General features: G+C 40.2%; 2 protein-coding genes across 2 annotated transcripts; both read left to right on the top strand.

Moving 5' to 3' along the window:
- The first annotated feature begins 20,150 nt into the window (after positions 1-20,150).
- Positions 20,151-20,837, top strand: LOC145796155 (uncharacterized). The gene has a single exon (XM_082881184.1). The coding sequence runs from the start codon at positions 20,151-20,153 to the stop codon at positions 20,835-20,837; it is 687 nt and encodes a 228-aa protein (XP_082737310.1).
- Positions 20,838-23,459: 2,622 nt separating this feature from the next.
- LOC145796154 (secreted RxLR effector protein 161-like) lies at positions 23,460-23,948 on the top strand. Its single transcript, XM_082881183.1, has 2 exons — positions 23,460-23,605; positions 23,723-23,948. Exons 1-2 carry the CDS (start codon positions 23,460-23,462, stop codon positions 23,946-23,948), a joined length of 372 nt encoding a protein of 123 aa, XP_082737309.1.
- Positions 23,949-25,429: the final 1,481 nt, after the last annotated feature.

Raw genomic sequence — 25,429 nt, 5'->3', positions numbered from 1 at the left:
TCGAGGTACGTAGCATTGTTCTTTCAATATAGCAAAAAGTCAAAAACAAACTATTGCCATATGCTTTCTTCATTGTCATCTTTTTAAGCCATCCTGTTTCATGCTGCCTCCGGCCTTGTTTGGTGGTGCATAAAATCGAAGTTCAGATTTTCTAAAATTGAAAATCTTAAATCTGTATCCATCTCAGTATATAACAAATTAAGAAGAACATGCATATAAAATGGACGATTTATTATTAAAAATATAAATGTCGTAAAAAAATAATTTGATAGTATAATTGATGCTGGATCAATTTAATTTTTTACATGATTAATTTTTTTCATTAGTCGTATAAAATGAATAATTTAGATTACCGAATTAGATTCAAGCTAGTCTCATAATAGATCAATTTCATTGTAAAATTAAGATCTATAAAATGAGGGGATTAAAATAATTATTTTATTTTATTTTATTTAGATAGGGGAGGATTACAAACTCTTTTGTGATTAAATTAAGGAAGTGAAAACATCGCATTGAATGGTCCACTAAACTTTATTATTTTGGTGAGGGTAATTTTTGGTGAAAATTGGGCCGAGCTATGAGATGGACTTTATGGCCCAAAGTACGAAGGACTGGGTAAAAAAGGGCCGAGAAGTTTCTCCGGCCCAAGAGAGATGAGGTTACTCCGGCCAAAAGATATGAAGTTACTTCGGCTCAGGAATTGTAAAGCTACTTCGGTCCGGAAGCAATTTGAAGTTAGACCGGTCTTGGAGTTATACCGGTCTTGGAGTTATACCGGTCGCGAGTCGTTGGTTCGGTCTAAACCGTACCATGAGTTCTACATGGAAAGCCGAGATAGGAAAGAGTAAACGGAAGAACCGAACTGAGGATAGTTCGGTCTACTCTGTGGCTCAGCATAGCCAGGTTTATCTCGGTCGTATGGTAGTTCGGCCATGGTGAAAACCATCCCACTTGGTTTAAGCAGTGGGGGGTGTAAAAGGATAAGCATTATCCTATAGGAGTATGAATCCTAGGAGGACTCTGCATGGAAAAATAAGAGTCCTACTAGGATTGTGCCACTCGAAATCTATAAAAGCTCACAAACATCACCTTGGAGGAGGTAACACAAAAAACACAACATACAATTTTTGCTTTCTGAATACATTGAGCTTTGTCTATTTGTCAAGTTTGCTGACTTAGGCATCGGAGAGGTTTCTGGCACACACCCGCCGGCTAGCTCACGTTTGTGTTTTCAGGTAACAAAGCGACATCATACGGAGGAGCGTGGACTTAGTCAACAGGATTATACAAGGAGAATTATTTCTTTCCCGTACAATTGGCGCTGTCTGTGGGAATAACAGACAGAACAAAACCTCTTAATTAAAGCTTCTCCCCTTTACGATCAATGGCACACATTGAAGAATTGCCGCAGTCCACCGTCGACGGACTAACTCCAGATGGGGGCGCAAGGCGTGAAGGATTACCTTCTGTCCCTCCCATGGCGGACTTGGAGCCCCAACGGCATAACTCCAGAAGGGATACTAGGGGAAGGCGAAATAACAGCCCCCATCGCTCTCGTTCACAAAGTCTTGACAGGCAAAGGCGGAGGATTGACCCTCAAGCTCTGGAAGATCGCGTAAAAGAGCAAGATGAATTGATAAGAAAGATGGCGGCGGACATGGAGGCCTTGAAACGCCAGATGAAGAAAAAAGAAGTGGCGACAGGAGAGGGGCGCAAAAACAAGACGCCCCCTCGCCACTCAGAAAATCGTAGTAGGAATACTACACCCTCGCAAGAAGAGAGCAGAAGCCTCAGGACAGGCGACACTCAATCCTGGTCTTCCAGAACTCGTCACTCCAGGTCTGAAAGGACGAGATCTGAAAGATCATACACTGAAGGAAGCACGTATTGGCCCTCGCATTCGCACCAAATCAGATCTAGACAGACGGAATTACCCAGATCATCCGACTTACAAACCGTGCTCGAAGAGAAAGCACGATGCAAGGAGGATGCCAGGGCGCGGGATCCGCACAGAGTTTCTGCCTTACAGCGGTTGGCTCCTCGGATGCATGGAAGCGTCGAGGTTGGAATGCCAATACCGCGCCCTGCCTACGAACCAACGGACAAGGCATTAGCAAGGCTACGGACTTCACCGTTTGTTCCGGCGATTGAAAACGCGCCCCTACCATCAGGCTTCCTTCAACCAAAATTCACTACATATGAAAGGGAAGACGGATCCCTACTCACACTTGAGCCACTTTCGCCAAGTTATGGCTGTATACAGGCGAAACGAGGCCTTGATGTGTATACTCTTCCCATCAAGCCTTGGCGACCTAGGCTTGACTTGGTTCGAGAAACTTCCTGAGGGCAGCATAGCCTCTTGGGCGCAATTAGCAGAGGCCTTTGTAACAAGGTTCCGAACAAACACTCAAACCCCGGTGGAAATCGACCAACTGCTCTCCATCGACATGGGCGATAAAAAGACCCTCAGATCGTACAATAGTCGCTACTGGGAGACATTCAATCAGATTGGGGACTGCCCCACCAATCTCGCCATCGCACAGTATAAAAAAGGCCTTCCAGTTGGGAATAGACTAAGAGACTCGATCACCATAACGCCACCCCTCACTATGGAAGCCCTGATGGAAAGAGTGCATCAGCACATCAGGGTAGAAGAGGATGGCGCACGTGCCAAAGCGAAATCTAGTGCGACCGCAGTACCAGAAAAGAAGTCCTCAGCAAAGGTCAATGCAATGGATCGTCAGAGCAGAAACGGACGTGGCAGACGAGATAACGGAGAAGACCCAGATAAAAGATGGCTAAGAATCCGCACTACCATAACCACAGTATTCAAGAAACCGATATATCGGATTCTTAGCGAAATAAGAGATGAACCTTTCGTCAAGTGGCTAGCCAAACTAGGAGAAGCTCAGAAGGACTATGACGAAAGATCGCGGAGCACCTTCCACAAAGAAAAGGGGCACCGAACTGAGAATTGCACGCCATTAAGACAGCACCTGGACGAGTTGGTGGCGGCAGGTCACTTGGACAAATACATTGAAGGAGGGACGCAACCAGCCCCCCAGGATCACAATAACCCCAACGGACTGCCAATCGACGCCCCACCTCAAGGCATTATCAATGTGATACATGGATTCTTTGAACCTGAGCGTGTATGCGAGCTCAGGGGATCAATAAAAAAGGCTGAGCACTTTAGAGAGGTGCTAAGTGCCCAACCTGCCATCAACAAGGGGAAAACAGAGGCAACAAACGTCATGTCTTTTTCGGATAAAGACTTGAATCGAATATACTGTCCTCACAATGATGCCCTGGTCGTCACTATCCGAGTCAAGGATTTTGACGTCAAGCGGATTCTGATTGACTAGGGTAGTTCATGTGAAATCATGTACTACAAAACATTTAAACAACTGAAGCTGCAAGACAAGGACTTGGCGCCTGCAGTATCTCCTCTAATTGGATTCAACTCCATGCCAGAATGGCCCATCGGAAAAATAATTCTTCCAGTCAGAGCAGGAAGCGTAACAAAACAAGTGGAGTTCTGGGTATTGAAGGTCCCCTCCACTTACAACACCATCCTGGGCAGGACATGGCTGCATGCCATGCGATCGGTGGCATCATCTTACCACCAAGTAATGCGGTTTCCCAACGACACCAGAATAATTGAAGAAGTCTATGGAGATTAGATCATGTCAAAACAATGTTTCGCCATGGTAAATGGCAGCCGCGCTGCCAAAGGATACGTTCATTCGGTGGAAGAACCTGAGAGCAATGAACTATTCGCGGACGTCGGCAAAGAGGCTGATCAGAAAGCAGTGGAGGACTTGGTGGAGGTAAAAATAGATGAGAAGAACCCGGATAAGTTCTTCTTGATCGGCTCGTCGTTGTCCAGCATTGAGAGGTTAGAGGTCTTGGAATTCTTGACCTCTAACATCGAAGTGTTTGCCTGGACACCCTACGACATGCCAGGCATTGATCCAAACTTCATCAGTCACCAACTCAACGTCCACCCATCTGCCAGGTCAGTCATTTAGCGTACACGCAGATCGGCACTTCACCATGCCGAAATAGTGGCAGAGGAAGTAGGAAACCTGCTGGAGGCAGGAGCAATTAGAGAAGTGCACTACCCAAGATGGATCTCCAACACGGTCGTAGTGCCAAAGAAGAATGGCAAATGGCATGTCTGCGTCGACTACAAAACAGTCAATAAGGCGTGCCCAAAAGACAGCTTTCCTCTACCACGGTTAGATCAACTAGTGGACCTCACGGCGGGGCACAACCGACTTAGCTTTCTGGATGCATACAGAGGCTATCACCAAATCGCCATGCATGAACCAGACCAGGAGGTCACATCTTTTACAACTCCAAGAGGACTATACTATTACAAGGTCATGCCCTTTGGCCTGAAGAACGCAGGGGCAACATTCCAACGAATGGTCACCAAGATGTTTGAACCATTGTTAAGAAGAACAATGGAGGCTTACATTGACGACATGGTGGTCAAAAGCAAAGACGAGAATAACCATCTCAAGGATCTAGGTGAGATGTTTGAAATCCTAAAGAAGCACAAGTTGCGCCTTAACGCATCCAAGTGCGCATTCGGTGTAGTATCTGGCAAATTTTTGGGCTTCCTGGTAACCAACCGAGGTATAGAAGCAGACCCCTCCCAAATCAAAGCAATCCAAGATTTGGAGAGACCCAACTCTATAAAAGAAGTGCAGCATCTCACCGGCATGGCGGCTGTCACGACCCAAACCCGGCCCTATGGGTTTAGCACCGTAACCGGCTAGTAATCCGAGATTACCGAAGGCCTGCAGATACAGTAATACAGTAAAATAGAGTACAGGGCCTGGCGGAAGCCAATACAGTAATTAAACAATGTCCAATGAGCTGTGACAGTCTGTATGCAAAAGATTTTTCCATGCGTTCATACATAAACAGTACAGAACAGTATGTACAATACTTACATCCATTCAAACTAGGGACTCAACCCTACATAACAGTACAGAAAACATTCCGTCTGTACAAAATTTACAGTCACACAGTACAGGGACCTAATCCCTTGGTAACAGTACAGTAACACCCGGTCTGTACAGAACAGTAAAACAGTACAGAAGGGGGAAAACAAACAAAACACCCCCAAGCCATAGCATGGCAACTCGGAACCTCGCAGTGAGGCACAAAGGCTGGCTTGACAAAACTGGAGTCTAACCCTGACGCTCCTAGCTCCGATCTGGTGCCTGTACACCTACATATATATATGAGCAGTGAGCTAAAGCCCAGTGAATAACATAAAGCGTAAAGGGGTTTAGGATGAATGTCCTTACAGTAATGAAAACAGTTCAATTCAATCAGTATTTCAGTTGTTCAGTACAGTAAACAGTCATATGTGGTACATCCATTAGTATAACAGTAACAGTAGGTCTTAAAAGACCGAACAGTAATGATGGCCATCAGTCAGTAAACAGTAGTGGTTCCACGAGGGAACCGACAGAGAATTCTGTCGCAGTAACAGTAACAGTAAACAGTAGGTACTAAGGATGCCACAGTACAGTTCAGAAATAAAGGACATACATTCATTCAGTAAATAATACCAGTTCAGTAAACAGTTTAGTTCAATATTCAAAAGATAATCAGTTGAACATATCTTTACACAATTGTTACTCACAGAGTTCTGGGCTACAGTATGCTAGAGCGCGTCTCCCCAGTTGCCAACCCTACACAGTTAACAGGTTGAACACACTAAGCTACACAGTTGGGAAATCTCATAACTTAATCCCTAATGCCTCGGTGTGTTCTACATCTATATCCTCAACAAGATGCCTTAAACTAGGCCTAAGAATGCCTAGAACGGGATGAGGATGCAAAGATGCACATTTAAAAGCATTTTCAGAAAAACAGAGTCCCGCTCGAGCGCACGTTTCCCCGCTCGAGCGGTAATGCAACAAAGGTACACGCTCGAGCGTAAACTTTCCCGCTCGAGCGTACTGTAAAAGTACTGGATGGGTGAAATCTCCGCTCGATGCCCGCTCGAGCGTGAGACCTGACTCCGCTCGGGCGCCCAATCCTCTGCTCGCGCGTAAGGTAAAACAGTGCAGAGATACTGGATGCTCGAATTCTACGCTCGAGCGGCACTTCCTCCGCTCGAGCGGAAGTGCAAAATCTGGAAAACCCAGATTGCACCTCCAAGTTCAAAACCAAGTTGTTAACAACTCAAAACCGATCCCCTTGGGCTCATTTTCTGGAAAACTCTTATAAACACATAGAATATCATGTTTCAAAGATCAATTTTAAGAAATCAAAGCCCAAGGTGAGTCAATTAAAACCATAATCAAACCCATTTTCAAGAACAACATTCAAACATGCATGGATGAGTTTTAAACCAAATTAAAGCTCTAAAGCTTGCTCAAATGAGCTCATTTCTTTTCAAAACCAGATGAAAACATGGTCTGTAACAACAATATGAGCATGCATGTACTAATGTCCATGTAATCAACCTCAAAATGCAACAATACTAACATGCATGCAAGAGATGAGCTTCAATCTGCCATTAATGAACCAAATCATGACTTAGCTCTACAAATTAACATGAACCATGCATGAATCAACTTAAAGACAAAATCAAAAGATGAAATTCATACCTAGGTTCCTCGAATGCAAGTCTAGAGGTTCAATATAGCAATCTACACATCAATTCCAAGCAATTCAAGCCAAATCAACAAGAACAATTCTCTCTCTCTCTAACTCTCCTCTCAAGGTCGGCTAAGCTCAGGAGAAATGGCTGATGGAAATGTGTTTTGATACAAGGTGTAATGAGGCTCAAACATGTATGTTGAGTGGGCCACTAAGGGTGGCAATATGGTAAATAAAACAAACTCTTTAATTAGCTTATTTTATCTAATTTAATCATACCTAATCAGTTTTCAGATAAATATACCATAAAATCACATTAATTATGTGGATCATAAAACATCAATCAATTTCTAATTCGGCCGCCGATATGGCCTTCAATTAGCAGTTTAAACATATAAGCATGAACAGATAATCATACGGTCAAACAGATAAAATGCAATTTAACTAACATATACTCAATCAATTCGGTTTCCAATTTCAATCAGTCAGTTCAGTACTTTAATCAGTCCAATTATCAGTCATAATCAATTCAGTTTAACGGTAATCGGTGTTTATCGGTAATCAATCAGTCAGTAATCGGTAAACAGTATGAGGGTTGTTACAGCGGCTGCACTCAACCGATTTATCAGCTGGTCGTCAGACAGACTACGACCATTTTTTCATGCCTTAAAAGCCAAGTTCGAGTGGGATGAAGAATGCGACCTAGCTCTGGAAAACTTGAAGGAGTATATGTCTTCCCCACCACTGCTTGTTACCCCAGTACCTGGTGAAGAACTCTTCTTGTACCTGGTAGTCTCTCAGCACGCAGTTAGCGCAGTGTTGGTTCGTGCAGAAGGAATCCAACACTTGCCCATCTATTATGTCAGCAAGACATTGCTGGGAGCCGAAACAAGGTATTTGCCACTGGAAAAACTGGCATTAGCCTTGATGATGGCCTCCAGAAAATTGGCACACTACTTTCACGCCCACACCATAGTCGTCCTTACAGCTTTCCCACTAAAAGCTTTGTTTGAGAGGGCAAACTTTTCTGGGCGAATTTTGAAGTGGGCAATAGATTTGGGACAATTCGACATCAAGTTCCAACCCAGGATCGCAATAAAAGCCCAATCTTTGGCAGACTTCGTCGCAGAGTTTTCTCCTGGAAGTCATCACATCTGCCCAGTCGACCTAACTGACACAACCGAACTAGGGACAGAAGTTGACGCCGGAATAGCACAACCCCTAGTAGAGGATACTCAGTCAGACCCCAAGGCAGACCAGACTAAGGACAACAAGGAAGAAACAAACCAAGGCTCACCAACAGTACAATCAGATGGCGAGGGGCAGACAGCAAGCATAGACCTTGAAGAAAACACCATTCTTGACCCCACGACATCATCTGACCCCTCCACTTGCTGGAAGTTGTTCGTTGGTGAGATGTGGAAACTCTTTGTGGATGGAGCATCCAACTGGCATGGTGCAGGACTTGGCATTGTCCTCATCTCACCAGATGGCCTGGTTGTAGAGCAAGCAATTAACCTTGGCTTCCCAGCATCAAACAATGAAGCAGAATACGAAGCGCTTCTCGCAGGACTCAAATCAGCATACTACATGAAGGCCACCGAACTTATGGTCTACAGCGACTCACAGCTGGTGGTAAATTAAATTTCTGGCGACTACGAAGCAAAAGATGATAGGATGGCCAAGTACCAAGAGTTGGTCAGAACAGAAATCAAGAAATTTGAAGTAGTAAGGATAGAGCAAATCGGCAGGGAGGAAAATAGCAGAGCAGACGAACTAGCAGGCTTCGCCTCAATGGCAGATTCCTCCATACCTCATCCACTACTAATCGACTACCTACCTAGACCAAGCATAGAAGACCCCGAAGTAGAAGAAGTATGTTGCACAGAACTAGGCCACTCTTGGATGGATCCCATCATCCTGTTCTTAAAAGACGGCATCCTCCCAGGAGAGAAAAAAGAAGCCAACAAAATAAGAGCGAAATCGCAGCGATTTTAGCTCTCCCCATCCATGGCATTATACAAAAAGTCATTCTCAGGACCCTACCTAAAGTGTGTACATCCCAGCAAAGTAGAAGCATTCTTGTACGAGATACACGAAGGGGTGTGCGGAAGCCATCAAGGAGGAAGATCGCTAGTTTTCAGGGCCATTTCACAAGGATACTGGTGGCCATACATGCAGGCAGACTCAGAAAAATATGTAAAGAAGTGTGAGAAATGCCAAAAATTCGCACACCAAATACATCAACCGGCAAGAGAACTCCTACCATTAACTAGCCCATGGCCTTTCGCAATGTGGGGCCTGGACATAGTAGGACCACTTCCAACAGCACCCGGCAACAGGAAGTTCTTTCTCGTAGCAACTGACTACTTCACAAAGTGGGTGGAAGCAGAAGCATTGGCATCAATCAAAGAAAAAGATGTAAAGAAGTTCGTTTGGCAGAATGTCATCACTCGGTTTGGCATACCAAAAGCCCTAATCTCAGACAATGGTACTCAGTTTGACGGCAGAATCTTTAGAAGCTTTTGTGAAGAATACAAGATAGAGTTCTACAATTCTACACCGGCATATCCTCAAGCAAATGGCCAAGCAGAAGCATCAAATAAAGTTGTCTTGGATGGACTAAAGAAAAGGTTAGAAAAGGCAAAAGGCAAATGGGCGGACGAACTTCCTCATGTTTTATGGGCTTACCGCACCACACTTCGACGATCAATAGGAGAAACACCATTCTCCTTAGCCTACGGAATGGAAGCAGTAATCCCACTGGAAGTTGGCCTCCCCACAATTCAAAGCAAAAACTTTGATCCAGACTTAAATGGAGAAGCCATAACATTGGAACTCGACCTTGCAGAAGAAAGAAGAGAAAGAGCACTGGTTCACATTGCTTCATACCAATGAGAGTTAATTAGAAAATACAACAAAAAGGTGCATCCAAGACAATTCAAGATCGGCGATTGGGTACTGCGCAAAGTAATGGGAAACACCTTGATACCAGGAGATGACAAGTTAGGGCCGAACTGGGAAGGTCCTTACAAAGTGGTTGGGTTAGCAGGCAAAGGGGCATACCACCTAGAAGACAAGGACGGCAAAGCAATCCCTAGGCTATGGAACACGGCCAATCTCAAGTTGTTTTATTTTTAGCTTTTTCTCTTTCAAACATATGTAATTTTCTTTTTCTTCAATAAGACAATCAATTCTTTTCAGCATGATTCTTTCTCTGTAAAAATTAACTTTAGTAAAGTTAGGAACATTACAAACCTTTTATTCTAAGTTAGCTGGAAAAAACTAATTTAGAGGTTGGCTGGAATAAACCAACACCCTTCCTAAGCCTAGGATAAGGATCCAGGCTGCAGGACGTTTGGTCGGAATAACCAAACATTGTTCTAAGTTAGCTGGAAAAAACTAACTTAGAGGTTGGCTGGAATAAACCAACTCTTTGAAACTCTTCAGCCGAAGTATGGGTATGGCTGAAGAATGGTTGGCTGGATTAAACCAACTCTTTGAAACTCTTCAGCCGAAGTATGAGTATGGCTAAAGAGAGGTTGGCTGGAATAAACCAACACCCTTCCTAAGCCTAGGATAAGGATCCAGGCTGCAGGACGTTTTTGTCGGAATAACCAAACATTGTTCTAAGTTAGCTGGAAAAAACTAACTTAGAGGTTAGCTAGAATAAACCAACTCTTAGTACTCTTCAGCCGAAGTATGAGAATGGCTGAAGAGTGGTTGGCTGGATTAAACCAACTCTTTGAACTCTTCAGCCGAAGTATGGGTATGGCTGAAGAGTGGTTGACCGGATTAAAACCAACTCACTGTACTCCTCAGCCGAAGTAATTATGTCGGCTAAGGAGTGGTTGGCTGGAATAAACCAACTCCTGTTACTCTTCAGCCGAAGTAAGGGTATGGCTGAAAAATGGTTGGCTGGATTAAACCAAATCTGTGTACTCCTCAGCCGAAGTAATTATGTCAGCTAAGGAGTGGTTGGCTGGTAAGCATAAGTTAGTTCGAACAAGCAAAAACCGAGATAAACGTTGGACATATCAAAGTGCAAGCATACAAATCAAAACTGGAATAAGAGTTCAAGCAAAATTTTCATTCATTGAAAAGCAATTACAGAGGGGCATAGCCCGGTTACAAAGACAAAAGGTAACAACAAAGAGAGAAAGAACAAAATCAAGAGAAAAGATCTTCAATTTCGGCATCAAAGGCAACATCTGCATCGACATGAAGACCGGTTTCTGACGGGAGCTCGTTCTCGGTCGCAAGGGTGGTTTCGGTCGGAACCACAGTTTCACCTGGTTGTTTAATAGTTAGGTCTTCCACCGTGGGCTCCGGCTGAACTGTCTGATCCATATTAACAACCGGAGTATCCTCAGAAGCAGAGTCTTCATCAGAGTCTAAGCCCTCAAGAAACTGCTGTTGCATGGCATTAGCATACTCCACAAGGGAGTTCGGTATGAAGTAGGTTGGAGGGTTGAAAACCTCGGTCAGTGGATCATGACCGAGCTTCTCAACGGCTCCCCTCCAGCTGCACTTAAAGAACAGTTCCTTGGCGGCCTCACACTGCTTGACATATACATCCTCTGCCTTCTTGAAGCCTTTCTTTTCGGCTTCTTTTGCGCTCTCCTTCACTTGGGATATTTCGGCATCTTTCTTCCTTTCAAGCTTCACCAGCTCGCGCAGGTACTTGTCTTTTAGAGCAATGGCAGCCTTCTGCCTTTCTGCCTCGGCTGAACCAACCAATCCGGCCAGTCGGCCGTTCTCAGCTCGGAGCTCGGCCATTTGCTTTCTGGCCTCCTCTAGCTCGATCGTTTTTGCTTCAGCTTCTGCCGCGGCTTGCCTTGTTATTTTCCTAAACTCCAGCACTTTCCTATGAGTGATTTGGTTTTTCTGAATGGCCTAACAAAGCAAAGATTTCCCTTTAGCCGAAGTAAAAATTGAAAAAAGAAAGTAGACAGAGAGACGACCGAAGTTACTTACCAGAATCATGGATTTTGTCGAAGACCGGATGGCCTTCAGTTCGGTGTTCAGTTGTTTTTGGTGGTGCTCCATGTCTTTGGGGAGGCACACACTCTTGGCCAGGTTGAAGGCCAACTGATGGTCTTTCTCAGCAACAATCGAGTCTGAGTCTTGGATGTCTCGGTTGTTGAAAGTAAGTTTTGGTGCCCAGCAACCGGTAGTTCGGTCGGAAGGCTCCGGTTGGGGGCTCGATGGTAAGCTCGGTGGAAGAGCAGGTTCTTCTTCATCAACCAAAATTTGTTCGGTTTCGGCAGTCCGAGCTCGCTTGGTTCGGCGGGAAGAGGACGGCTGTTGAGAAGGGAGGGCCACAACAGCAGGCTGCGATTGGCTGGGTGGCGTTACTTCGGGCCTGGTTGTCTCGGTTAAAAGCGCCCTGACTCTGTTCTTTTTTACCATCTCTTCTTCAGCTGTCAGTGGGATCAGTCTAATCTCGGGCAATGACGGGTCCGGTTTTGGGGCCTCTTCAAGAAGAAAGTCAGTTACTCTGGCTTTCCGGCGACCACTGTATCAGTAGGTCAGCTTGAATTTCAGCAATTTGGCCCAACTACGTTCAGGATATCGTAGTGCGGCTCGCAAAGTTGCAAGGTTTAGATAACTGTATAAGGAATGAAGGTGGGCAGAATCTGCGAAAGAAGAACTGTTAGTTCGGTTAATAAGCTAGCAAACCGAAATAAAAAAAGAAAAAAAAATGTGCAAGGAAGAAGACCGAAGCTAAATTACCGGGCTCTCCTTTTTTTCAATTTATAGGTCGGCCAGGAATTTGGGCTTAAAAATCCTCAAAGTTCCCAGAGACCCAGAGAAAATCGTCGTCGTTTAAGTCTTTGTCCGGTGTATATTTAATTATCTTCTCTCGGCGGCGGCGTATCCTAAGATAATAGACCCACCCATCTTCTTTTGAGCCAATGGAATATTGATGAAAGATTTCGGCCAGGCCAAGGTTTAGTCCGGCTTGACGGTTCAGTTCGGCTATTCCCATAATGATGCGGTATGAATTAGTGGACAGTTGGGTAGGGCATAATCTAGTCTGCCTAAGAAATTCACAGATCAATGGTTGGACTGGAAACCGTAGTCTGGTTTCTATAATGGATAAAAGGGTAAAGGGGACAAAGCCTTCGTTATCCCAGGGAATGACATCTTTTTCGGCTAAAGACAGATGGACATCATCAGGTATGTTATAGTCCTTCCTGAATTCGGCTAAGCCACCTGGAGTGTCTACAAGATACCTATACTTCCCCATTTAAGGAATAAGTTAAGAATAAGTTATATCGGTGGAAAAGTTGTGCTCAGTAGCTCGGTTGAGCACACGGAGGAGTGCCTGGGCAACCTAAGTCTGCAAAGTAGAAAACAAAGGGGTTAAGCACAGATCATAGGACCGTGCTACAAATTAAAAGCAAGGTAAAAAAGCCCTACTTCTGTTTTATGGACAGGTTCTATCTCGGTTCAGCAAAATTGATTGGTAGCTCGGTTTGAGCAGGGTTCTTATTAGACAGACCTTGGCAAATATCTCAGCATATTGGCTTTGGAATCAATTTTTAGACCGGTTCATCGTCTAAGGGCAGCTTTCTGAGTTCGGTCTAAAAGACTAAGAAAGCTGGTTTAGCCCCAAAGGCATAAATCAGTTGAACTATGAGTTTTGTTACTCTGATTGAGCCTCTAGGGGCAGCTTTCTAAGTTTGGTTTAGAAACTAGGAAAGCTGGTTTAGCCCCAAGGCCTAGCTCGGTTTAAGACCGAGGTTCCTATTTTAATGGGTTCAAACGTCGTTCAATGAGCTTATCTCGGCCAGAGTGATTCGGGAGTTGACAACCTACTGAAACTGCTGTTATTTCTACGAGTTCTAGTTCGGTTATTATCTAAAGTGATCTACCTATGTAGGACAAACAGTATCCTAGTTCGGTTGCTACATGATTTTGGATCCAAAACTTGTTTTCTACAGAATAGTTCACACACATGGGTTCTGCTAATGTTTTTCCATGGAAGTTCAGAAGCAAAAACAAAAATGTACAAGCATGTTTCGTAAAAACATAGAAAGCAGAAAGAAGAAAAGCAAAGCAGGTTTCTTGAAACTTACCAGAGGAAAATGAAGCTAAAGAGGGAAAAATGGCAGCAAAGTCACAGCCTCTTCAAGTGCAACGGAAGAACAGCAAGAACACAGGAAGGAGAGAGAAGAGAGATAGTCGAGTGGTAATCCAAAATATAGAAGGGGTTGTTTTGTGAAAAGGACGAAAGGAAAAAAGGGCGGGACTGTTCAAATTTCACGAAGTACGAAGACGGCGTGACAGCCGTCCTCAGCCTATCAGAGCCTGCCACGTGTGATTAGAAAGTGAAGCGTTACAGTCACTGTGATTGAAGAGACGTTTTGACCGAACGAGTAGAGCCGGAGTGAAATAAGCTCGGGTGGAGAGGCTACATGGTTTTTTAGCCCGGCTGGAAAGGCTTAAAAGCGTTAGCTCGGCTAGTCACCAGGTAATCCCAATCATGCTGTGCAGATGGAATTAAGGGGCAATTGAGAGGGTAATTTTTGGTGAAAATTGGGCCGAGCTATGAGATGGACTTTATGGCCCAAAGTACGAAGGACTGGGTAAAAAAGGGCCGAGAAGTTTCTCCGGCCCAAGAGAGATGAGGTTACTCCGGCCAAAAGATATGAAGTTACTTCGGCTCAGGAATTGTAAAGCTACTTCGGTCCGGAAGCAATTTGAAGTTAGACCGGTCTTGGAGTTATACCGGTCTTGAAGTTATACCGGTCTTGGAGCTATACCGGTCGCGAGTCGTTGGTTCGGTCTAAACCGTACCATGAGTTCTACATGGAAAACCGAGATAGGAAAGAGTAAACGGAAGAACCGAACTGAGGATAGTTCGGCCTACTCTGTGGCTCAGCATAGCCAGGTTTATCTCGGTCGTATGGTAGTTCGGCCATGGTGAAAACCATCCCACTTGGTTTAAGCAGTGGGGGGGGGTGTAAAAGGATAAGCATTATCCTATAGGAGTATGAATCCTAGGAGGACTCTGCATGGAAAAATAAGAGTCCTACTAGGATTGTGCCACTCGAAACCTATAAAAGCTCACAAACATCACCTTGGAGGAGGTAACACAAAAAACACAACATACAATTTTTGCTTTCTGAATACATTGAGCTTTGTCTATTTGTCAAGTTTGCTGACTTAGGCATCGGATAGGTTTCCGGCACACACCCGCCGGCTAGCTCACGTTTGTGTTTTCAGGTAACAAAGCGACATCGTACGGAGGAGCGTGGATTTAGTCAACAGGATTATACGAGGAGAATTATTTCTTTCCCGTACAGGAAGTGAAAACATCGCATTGAATGGTCCACTAAACTTTAATAATTGAAGGGAAACTTATTCCCTCTTCACCAAGGATGGTTTCTGAGAGGGTAATTTATGTAAAAATTGGGCCGTGCTGGGTAATGGGCCGTTATGAGCCACAGTATAAAGGGCCAAGTAAAGGGGCCACGTAAGTCACTCTGGTCATATGGATATTCCGAAGTGAGTCCGGTCCTAAGACTGCGAAGCTAGTCCGGTCCGACGTAAGAACGAAGTTAGATCGGTCTAACAGTACCTTTGCGTTAGACCGGTCTTGGAGTTATACCGGTTGCGACTTGTTAGTTCGGCCTAACCACGCCGTGTGTTGTGCATGAGAAGCCGACGTACGAGAAGTAAAAGGAAGAGCTAGTTCGGCCTACTCTGAGGCTTGGCATAGCCATAATTATTTCGGTCATGTTGGAGTTCGGCCATGGTAAAAACCATCTCACTTGGTTCAAGCAGTGAGGGGGGTGTTGAAGGACAAGCATTATCTTTCAGGAGTAAGAATCCTAGGAGGACTCTGCATGGAGGAGTAGAAGTCCTACTAGGATTGTGCCACACGAAACCTATAAAAGCTCATAAATATCACCTTTGGAAAGGTAATACACAACTTTGCTTTCTGAATACACAGAGCTTTTGTCTATTTGTCAAGTTTACTGACTTAGGCATCAGGGAGATTTCCGGCACACCCCCGCCGGCTAGCTTACGTTTGTGTTTTCAGGTGATAAAGCGACGACGTACGGAGGAGAGTAGACTTGGTCAACAGGATTATACGAGAAGGTGTATTTCTTTCCCGTACAGTTTCATAAACTATAATGTCTCATTTGGCAGGTAATAATTTTAGTTTAAAAATTAAAAAATTATTTAAAAAATTGAAAAGTCTATAATTTATACAAAAAAATTAAAAAATTTATTTTTTCTCTACTTTCTGCACTTATTTTCGTAAAAATCTAAAAAATTATTTTAAATATACTAATTTTTTTGATCTCGTATTTTAATCAAAAATTAAAAAATTACTAAAATAACCTATTTAACTGTTGTCTTGCTTTTCAATTTTTTGGGCCCAATAATGATGCTACCAAATAGGTGTGTCTATTAGGTGTGGCTTTTATTTTTATTATTTTATTATTATTTTATTTTTTTAAATTGAGAGTTGGCAATTCATATAGTTTATGATTTAAAAAATATTTATTTAAATTGGTTCAAAAAATTAAGGAAAATTTATTATTAAAAAAAACAGGTTTGACATTAGCAACAAATTAATCCTTTTTAAAAAAAATTATATTTCAATTCAAATTTTTAATTATATTACTAATGGAGCAAGGCAAATTTAGACAATTTAAGCAATTTTTTTCTTCCTCATTGTTGGCAGCTATTTTCTACCCTTATCATTGTCAGTTAGGGGTGACTAGCGGATATTCCAATCCTTCAAAATCGATCTAACTGAACCGATTTGCCACATTTTTGACCGATGTGTGATGACGAGCGGACGGTTGCGGAATGATTGTTTTCAATCTGCCTATTTTGGACGGATGACGGATTTAAAATTTTTTTGGCCGCAACCGAACCGCCAAACCGCAAGCACTCCTAGTAATCTATAAGATTTTGTGTTTTCAATTTGTTTAGATATTTTGTTTTTTCAATTTGTTTAGATATTTTGTTTGTGTTTTCAATTGAAAAATAATTTAAATATTCTGTTGTATTTTCAATTTGGAAATCCTTTTATCAAATGACAAATGTTAATATTTGGTATTTTTGTGTGGAAAATATAAGGCTTAATTTTTTTATTTTTAAAAAAAATCAAATTAAATAGTTTTTTAATATAAAAAAAGTAATGAAATAATTTTGACAATGCATGATTTTCTTATATCTATTTATTATTGGTATTTGACAATTTACTTGATAATGTTTCGGTTATGTTGGGTTGGATTGTTATCCAAAAAAAAAATGTTGATAAGTTGTTGTATTATGTTCAAAATTTGTAAAAGTTTAAACCGCCAAACCAATTCGCATCCATCCGTCAATTCGCATTTGTCAATCCGGTAGACGGATGTAGATTGATTTTTTTTAATTCGCTAATTCGGCAGACGGATGACGGCTGACGGATTAGAGGTTTTCCGGCCGCAACCGAACCGCGAACACCAATGATTAATATTTATTAACAAATAGAAACATACATGGAATAATTTCAAATATTTCTTAAACTCCCTATAACAACGATCGTGCTAGGGAGCTCGAAAATGAGCTCCCCGAATCCCCCTAATTTTTTTTTTTTTGTTTCAAAAGCAGAAAATCAGAAGGAAAAAGGAGAAGAGAAGGAAGGAGGAAGGAGGAGGAGGAGGAGAGGAACTGGAGGGGGCCATAATCACAGGGGAGCGGAGGTGGGGCTGGGCAGAGGCGGGGCTGCGACGGCGGGGCTGGGCGGCGATCGAGCTGGGCTAGACGACGACGGGGACGACGAGCTGCGACATCCCGGCGACGAGCTCTTCCCTGCGACGGCGACGAGCTGCGACCTGCCTCTCCTTCTCCCTCTCTCTTTCTCTCCCTCTCCCTCTCCCTCTCCCGGTGTCAGAGCTACATGAAGAAGACAAAGGAAAAAGGAAAAAAAAATGCCCAAAACGACGTCATTTTGGGCATTAGGGGGATTAGGGGGGAAGAATTTCGAGCTCTCAAACATTATTCCTATAACAAATTAAAATTTTTAGATACGATAAAAATAATTATTTTTTAAGAATGAAATATTTTAATTGTTAAAAGTATCTTTATGGTATTTTTAGTGACGAAGGTTGACAGTGATGAATTGTTATTCTCTTGAAACCAAGATTTCTATGTCAAAAAGTAGATTTTTACATCAATTTGTTTTGTCCATAAAAATGCACTTATTAGTGACATTTAAAAAAAAATCACTAAAAGCCTATTTTTGTCATTTGGAGACTCTTGCGACGAAATGAATTAGTCTTAAAATATTTTGTGCAATAAAATTATACTTTTTGAGATAAAAAATTTAGTCTTCAAACTCTTATATATTATAGCGATTGATTGTAAAGAGTTATTTATTTATTTATTTATTTTATTGGGTTGTAATCATCATTATGGTCTCATACTAGACCCACAAAATATTAGCCTATTTTGGCAACATGGTTAATTTTTGACTTTTGTGATTTTTTTTAGTCACATTATTCCTCTATTTTTTTGGTATATTTTTTTTTAAAAAAAAGAAAAATAAAAATTTAAAAATAAACTTTTAAGGGTTCGTTTGACAATGACTTTTTTAGTTAATTTTTTGTTTTTTTTTTGACTTTTTTAGCATGAGACTTTTTTATTTGTTTGGTTTTCTTGTTTGGCTTTTTTAGTTTTTTTGCATTGGAAATGATGTTCCCAAAGTGAAACGACAAAATTACCCTCCACTTGAAAATGATGTTTTTTTGACTTTTTGTTTGTATATGAGTCAGTTTGGTAATTTTGCATCTCAACTCAAGTGTATTGGCATTTTAAGGTTTTTTTTTTTTTTTTTTTTTTTTTTTTTTTTGTCTATATGTGATTATTTAGCCCACGACAAATGCCAAACTGGGACTAACTTTACTTTTCAAAATAGGCGAGTGTGTACAGAAAATATAGGGGCAATTTGGGAAGATTGACTTTTTATCATTTTTTAACTTTTTGATTTTTTTAGTTCACATAACCGCTTTATTTTTTTAGACAAAAAATCAAAAAGTAAAAAAATTAATTTTTTATCATCTTCTCAAAATGCCACATAATATGGTGGAAGGTATTCCTACTTTGTGTGATTGTAGTATTCCTTTGCTTGAAACTGGATAGAAAGGGCCTGAATAGGCCTATGAACTTGTTCTATACTATTTCCAATTGTCTTTGAGGTGTTTTGGGTATACCGTAAAAAGTATTTTTTTGATATTTTAACTTTTTTTAGCTAAAAAATTCACTAAAAAGTCACAAAAAAACTAACTTTTTTAGCACAAAAAAGTTAAAAAGTCACAAAAAATCAAAAAATTAACTTTTTACCAATTTTCCAAAACATCACCTTATATTAGGAATCAATAAGTATTACAAAGAATTTCTAGTGAAGAAGGTTTGGGCAGACAAAGACATTGGATTTAATAGGGGTGTGTTTGGGAAGTCAAAACTTTATTTTATTTATTTTTTGGTTAAAATTCAGATAAAATAGATTAAATTAGTTAATAAGATAAAATGTCATACCAAACTCATAATCATTTTATTTTTTTTTCTCACAAATATCACATTCAACTACAAAAAAATTTAACCATCTTTACAAATATAAATATAAATATTTTAACCTACTAAAATAATGTAAAACAAAAATAACTTATTAAAATAGTTAACTTTTCAAACGAGGCCTAAGATAAGAATTCAACTCGAGCATTCTTAGTTGAACGAAACCTGAGATAAGAATTCAACTCGAGCATTCTTAGTTGGGCTGTGGAGTTATTCAACCTAACTTCAGCTCAAATCTATCCTCCAATTAGGAATATTGAAAAAAAATCAACCGAACTGATAAATCAATGTTTTTGATAAAATAATAATAATAATAATAAATCACTAAAAATTTAATTTTCAAAACAACCCTAATCAAGGGCGAGTCACCCATCTCCAGTATGGAAGACCATGCAAGGGCAATGATGGATATAGGGAGAAGGGAAGAGGGAGGGAGAGATGGGCGGCCGCATTTTTAAAAGTTTAAAAAATATCATATATTATACTAAAAATTTTAAAATAATCTAAACTTATAAGAGTTTGCATCTCTAATTTTTTTGTAAATAATTTTAAAATTATAGAGTAGTTCCTGTTAAAGTTTAATTTGATTAAGTCTTTGCTTGTCCAAGTTTTTAGGAGTCTGTTAGTTTACCAAGTCCATAGGAGTCTGTTACAATTGTGGTTAGTCAGTTCCTAAATTTGTTTTTTCACAGTCAGTTAGTTCCTTATTTGTTGTTGTGTTAGTTCATGTACTCTACTATTTAAGTAGCTGATTACAGTGAATAAAGTACTTTAATTTTTCCATCAGTTTTTGCTCCCAATTTCATATCAATGGTATCAGAGCCAAATACTCTGAATTGGAAAGTAGACAGTGTACTCAGAGCTGAAGCTCTTATCTACTCTCTGGTGTGTTTTTTTTTATTTTATTTCTGAGCAATAGCAGTCAATCTCTCTTAATGGCATCAGAGACTTTTGTGCAATCTGCTATACCTAGATTTGATGGTCACTATGACCATTGGAGCATGCTGATGGAAAATTTCTTGAGATCCAAAGAATATTGGCATCTCGTTGAAACTGGTTTTCCAGAAACAGAGTCTAGCGCCTTGACGGATACTCAAAAAACAAAGCTGGAGGAACAGAGATTGAAGGACCTGAAGGTAAAGAATTACTTGTTCCAAGCAATTGATCGAACAATCTTGGAGACGATTCTCACCAAAAATACTTCAAAACAAATATGGGACGTAATGAAGCAGAAGTATCAAGGTACTGCAAAGGTGAAACGAGCACACCTTCAAGCACTTCGTGTGGAATTTGAGACTCTTCGCATGCAACCGACAGAGTCAATTGAGGAATACTTCTCCAGAACCATGTCCATCGCAAACAAGATGAGAACTAGCGGAGACAAGATGGAAGACATTACCATAATCGAGAAGATTCTTCGATCGATGACCTTGAAGTTTGAACACGTGGTCTGCTCGATTGAGGAATCAAAGGATCTTGATGCCCTTTCCATTGAAGATTTGATGAGTTCGCTGAGAGTCCACGAGCAACGGATTAATCAGCATGTAGCAGTGGAGCAAGCATTGTGGCTACAACACTCATCCAACAACCAATCTTTCCAAAAGAAGGGATACGGTCAATGAAGGGGAAGAAGCAGCAGCAGTAACAATGATCACTCCACACATGGCAATCAAGTTCATGACCCCAAAGATAGAGGTAAAGGACGAGATAATCATCAAAGTGGAAACCAAGAATCAAAACCATTTGACAAATCTAAAGTCAAATGCTACAGATGTCAAAGGTATGGTCATTATCGTTCTAAATGTAGGACTAAATTGTATCAATAAATGGGAGCAAAATCAAATTTTGTGGAGAAGGAATAAGAGGTTTCTCTTCTTATGGCTTGCAACATAACTGAAGATACCCATAAAAGAATGTGGGACTTGGACACGGGATCTAGTAATCATATGTGTGGAAACAAGTCTATATTCTTTGAATTAGATGAGTCATTCCATTCCACTATCAAATTTGGAGATGATTCTACTATCTCTGTTATGGGGAAGGGCACCATTCAAATTCAAACTTCCAAAAGTGCTAAACAGACTATTTCAAATGTGTTTTATGCACCAGGTTTGAAAACTAATCTATTGAGTGTAGGTCAATTTCAAGAAAAGGGATATGAGATCATCATTAAAAAAGGAACATGCAGAATTCATGATCCAAAGATGGGTCTGATCACTCAAGTGAATATGACAACAAATCGGATGTTTCCTCTATACATCCAGAATGATATCCTTCCTTGCTTTTCTGCTATGGTGAAAGATTTAGCTTGGCTATGTCATTTTCGCTATGGGCATCTGAACTTCTCTAGTTTAAAGTTGCTCCATCAAAAGAATATGGTGATTGGTCTTCCACAGATTGATCATCCTCAGCAAGTTTGTGAAGAGTGTATCATTGGCAAACAACATCGTGAACATTTCCCAAAAGGACAAGCATGGAGAGCCAAGATGGTGCTAAAATTGGTTCATTTTGATATTTGTGGACCTATTAATCCACCATCCAATGGTAACAAAAGGTACTTTATTACCTTTATTGACGACTTTAGTAGAAAAACATAGGTCTATTTCTTGCAGGAAAAATCTGAAGCTTTCTTGGCATTCAAAAATTACAAAGCTCTTTTTGAGAAAGATGTTGGGAAATCTATCAAAACTCTTCGAACTGATCGTGGTGGGGAATACAACTCACGGGAATTTGCAAATTTCTGTGAGATGCATGGAATCAAAAGACAACTTACAACATCCTACACACCACAACAAAACGGTGTTACGGAGAGGAAAAATCGTACAATCTTAAATATGGTGCAGAGTATGCTGAATAGAAGTCCTCTTTCGAAGAGTTTCTGGCCCGAGGCAGTCTTGTGGAGTATACATCTCCTAAACAGAAGTCCAACCATGGCAGTTCGTAATCGGACTCCTGAAGAAGCTTGGAGTGGTAGAAAACCGAGTGTCGGCCACTTACGGATTTTTGGGTGCATTGCATATGCACACATTCCAGATGAGAAAATGAAGAAACTTGATGATAAAGGAGAAAAGTGTATTTTTCTAGGGGTTAGTGAGCACTTAAAGGCTTATAAATTGTATAATCCCATCACCAAGAAAATCGTCATCAGTCGAGATGTGATCTTTGATGAAGAGAAAACATTAACAAATGTTGTCAATAGTTCAAGCTAGAGCATTCCTATAAACTTTGATGATAATAAAGAAGAAGAAAGACATCCGCAGCCTACGGTTGGTGAACACCAACCATTGCATTCTAGCTCTTCAAGTCAACCAACAGCAACACTTGAAGAAGATCACTCTGAAACTTCAACCACAATCCGGCTTGAACGTACCAAAAAGAAACCAGCATGGATGCAAGATTATGAGGTAAGTGGTGTTGATCAATCTGATGACCCACTTGTACATTTTGCTTTATTCTCAAATTGTGATCCTGTTACTTTCCAAGATGCTGTTAAAGATCAAAAATGGCAGAAAGCCATGGATGAGGAAATTGCAGCCATTGAGAAAAACAACACTTGGGAATTGACAGATTTTCCTAAAGGACAAAAGTCAATTGGTGTGAAGTAGGTCTACAAAACAAAGCTGAATCAAGGAGGAGAAGTTGACAAGTACAAAGCTCGCCTAGTGGTAAAATGTTATAAGCAAGAATTTGGCATCGACTACAAAGAGGTTTTTGCTCCAGTTGCGAGGCATGATACCATTCGATTGGTACTTGCATTGGCAGCAAAAAACTCATGGCCAATCTTTCAGATGGATGTAAAATCTGCGTTCCTACACGGTGATTTGCAAGAGCAAGTATATGTTGATCAGCCTCTGGGGTATGTGCAACATGGGAATGTGAAAAAGGTATACAAGCTAAAAAAAGCCTTGTATGGGCTAAAACAAGCTCCTCGAGCTTGGTATAGTCGCATAGCTACATATTTTTCCAAATCAGGCTTTCAACAATGTCCATATGAGCATACTTTGTTTATCAAATCTAAATCTACTGGTGAGATTTTAATTGTGTGTTTATATGTGGACGATATAATCTACACTGGAAACAATAGTGCTATGTTTGATGATTTCAAGCAATCAATGATGATTGAGTTTGAAATGTCAGATCTTGGACTGATGCACTACTTTCATGGCATTGAAGTAGCACAATCTTCTGCTGGAATCTTTATTTCACAGAAGAAATATGTTCGAGAAATGCTGGACAAGTTTTAAATGGTGAATTGTAATTCAGTTACTACACCAGTTGAACATGGTTTTAAGCTAATCAAAGACCATGAAGGAAGGAAAGTAGACAACACTCTTTACAAGCAAATCATCGGAAGTCTTATGTATTTGACTACAACCAGGCTAGACATTATGTACGCAATAAGTCTTATCAGCAGATATATGGAAAATCCTACGTAGTTGCATCTCCTTGCTGCCAAAAGAATTTTTAAATACTTGGTTGGGACGATTAATTTTGGTATTCTTTATAGAAATGAAGGAAATTTTGGGTTACTTGGCTTCACTGATAGTGACTATGCAGGTGATCCAGATGATAGAAGAAGCACCTTAGGTTATGTCTTTATGATGGGCTCAGGTGCTGTTTCTTGGTCATCAAAGAAACAACAAATTGTTACTTTGTCTACTACCGAAACAGGGTTTGTTGTTGCTGCGTCGTGTGCTTGTCAAGCAATTTGGTTGAGGAGACTACTTGAATAATTACATTATAATCAACAAGGTCCCACTCCAGTGTATTGTGATAGTAGTTTAGCAATCAAACTGTCAAAAAATCCTGTTCTACATGGGAGAAGCAAACATATTGATGTACGGTATCATTTCTTACGGGATCTCACAAAGGATGAAACCATTGATCTGATCTACTGCAGAAGTGAAGATCAAGTTGCTGATATTCTAACCAAACCCCTCAAATTGGTCATTTTCGTGAAGCTGCGGAGATTGCTTGGTGTTTGTTCAATGGAGAATACAATTTGAGGGAGGCGACTAAATAAGCTGGTGAAGTTCTCTAAATAAACTGAATGTCAAAAGAGCACTTAGTTTAAGGGAGGGTGTTAAAAGTTTAATTTGATTAAGTCTTTGCTTGTCCAAGTTTTTAGGAGTCTGTTAGTTTACCAAGTCCATAGGAGTCTGTCACAACTGTGGTTAGTCAGTTCCTAAATTTGTTTTTCCACAGTCAGTTAGTTCCTTATTTGTTGCTGTGTTAGTTCATGTAATCTACTATTTAAGTAGCTAAGTACTTCAATTTTTCCATCAGTTTTTTCTCCCAATTTCGTATCAGTTCCTAATTTTTTAAACTGTAGAGTTGTCTTTCCAAAGTCATAATCATGGATCCATCAAGAGTAGTTCAACTCTTCAATAAAACTAAAAGTACTTTTTTTGTGTGTGAAAATATGTCAATTTTTATGCCTTTTTTATTTAAAAAATATATTTAGTAATAATATATTTTCACATATTTTGTGAAATAAGAATAAAATTATTTTAATTTCTTTAATTAAATTAAAAGAAACATATATTGAGGTTTCCTTTTTGGGTAAATTATAGTCAATTCCCTTGAGGTTCCTGACAATTATACTGGCTTTTTCTCATTTTTCTGATATTATTGACCTCCCTTGTGACTAATGATATTAATGAAAGGGTTAGTTTAATAATTTTAACATTAGATATATTTTTGGCGGTAACCATTAAATGTGTGATTATTATTTCGATTATATCTTATGTGTTATTTGGTTATGATTCATTTTTTTTAGTCATGATTGAAAAAAATTTAGTTATGATAGTTGTGGTAATCAATATCACAAATGTTATAACTTGTATATGGTATACATAAAATAATGTGTATTTTAGAATAACTTATTGTTATGACAAAAGTGATGATAAAACAAATTAAAAATTTAATTACATAAATATAAGAGAAGTTATTTGGTAATTTTTAATCAATACTTAGCATCATATAGTTCGGTTGTCTTCAAAAAAATAAGATAAAATTGATGAGCGTTTCATTATCTAAATTAATAAAAATCAAATTGGGATACCATATTAAATAATATTTCTAAATACTCACATGGTTTGACTATAAATATATGTAATTTATTGCATGACATACATACAAGTTCTTATATTCCTCATTTGGTTCCAATAATTCATACTAATTTGTTTAATTAAAAAATGATTAATTGATTTAT

Source organism: Camellia sinensis, chromosome 7 (assembly GCF_055761805.1).
Source record: "Camellia sinensis isolate YWXY chromosome 7, ASM5576180v1, whole genome shotgun sequence".
In the NCBI taxonomy this organism is placed as follows: Eukaryota; Viridiplantae; Streptophyta; class Magnoliopsida; order Ericales; family Theaceae; genus Camellia; species Camellia sinensis.
This window is presented reverse-complemented; position numbering and strand designations above follow the sequence as displayed.

What these genes read in the sequence shown, in the direction of transcription:
- LOC145796155 (XM_082881184.1), top strand. Translation starts at nt 20,151, where the DNA reads ATGGCATCAGAGACTTTTGTGCAATCTGCTATACCTAGATTTGATGGT.
- LOC145796154 (XM_082881183.1), top strand. Translation starts at nt 23,460, where the DNA reads ATGGTGAATTGTAATTCAGTTACTACACCAGTTGAACATGGTTTTAAG. An exon ending in ACAACCAGGCTAGACATTAT is followed by an intron (nt 23,606 to 23,722) that starts GTACGCAATAAG and finishes TATTCTTTATAG; the next exon opens with AAATGAAGGAAATTTTGGGT.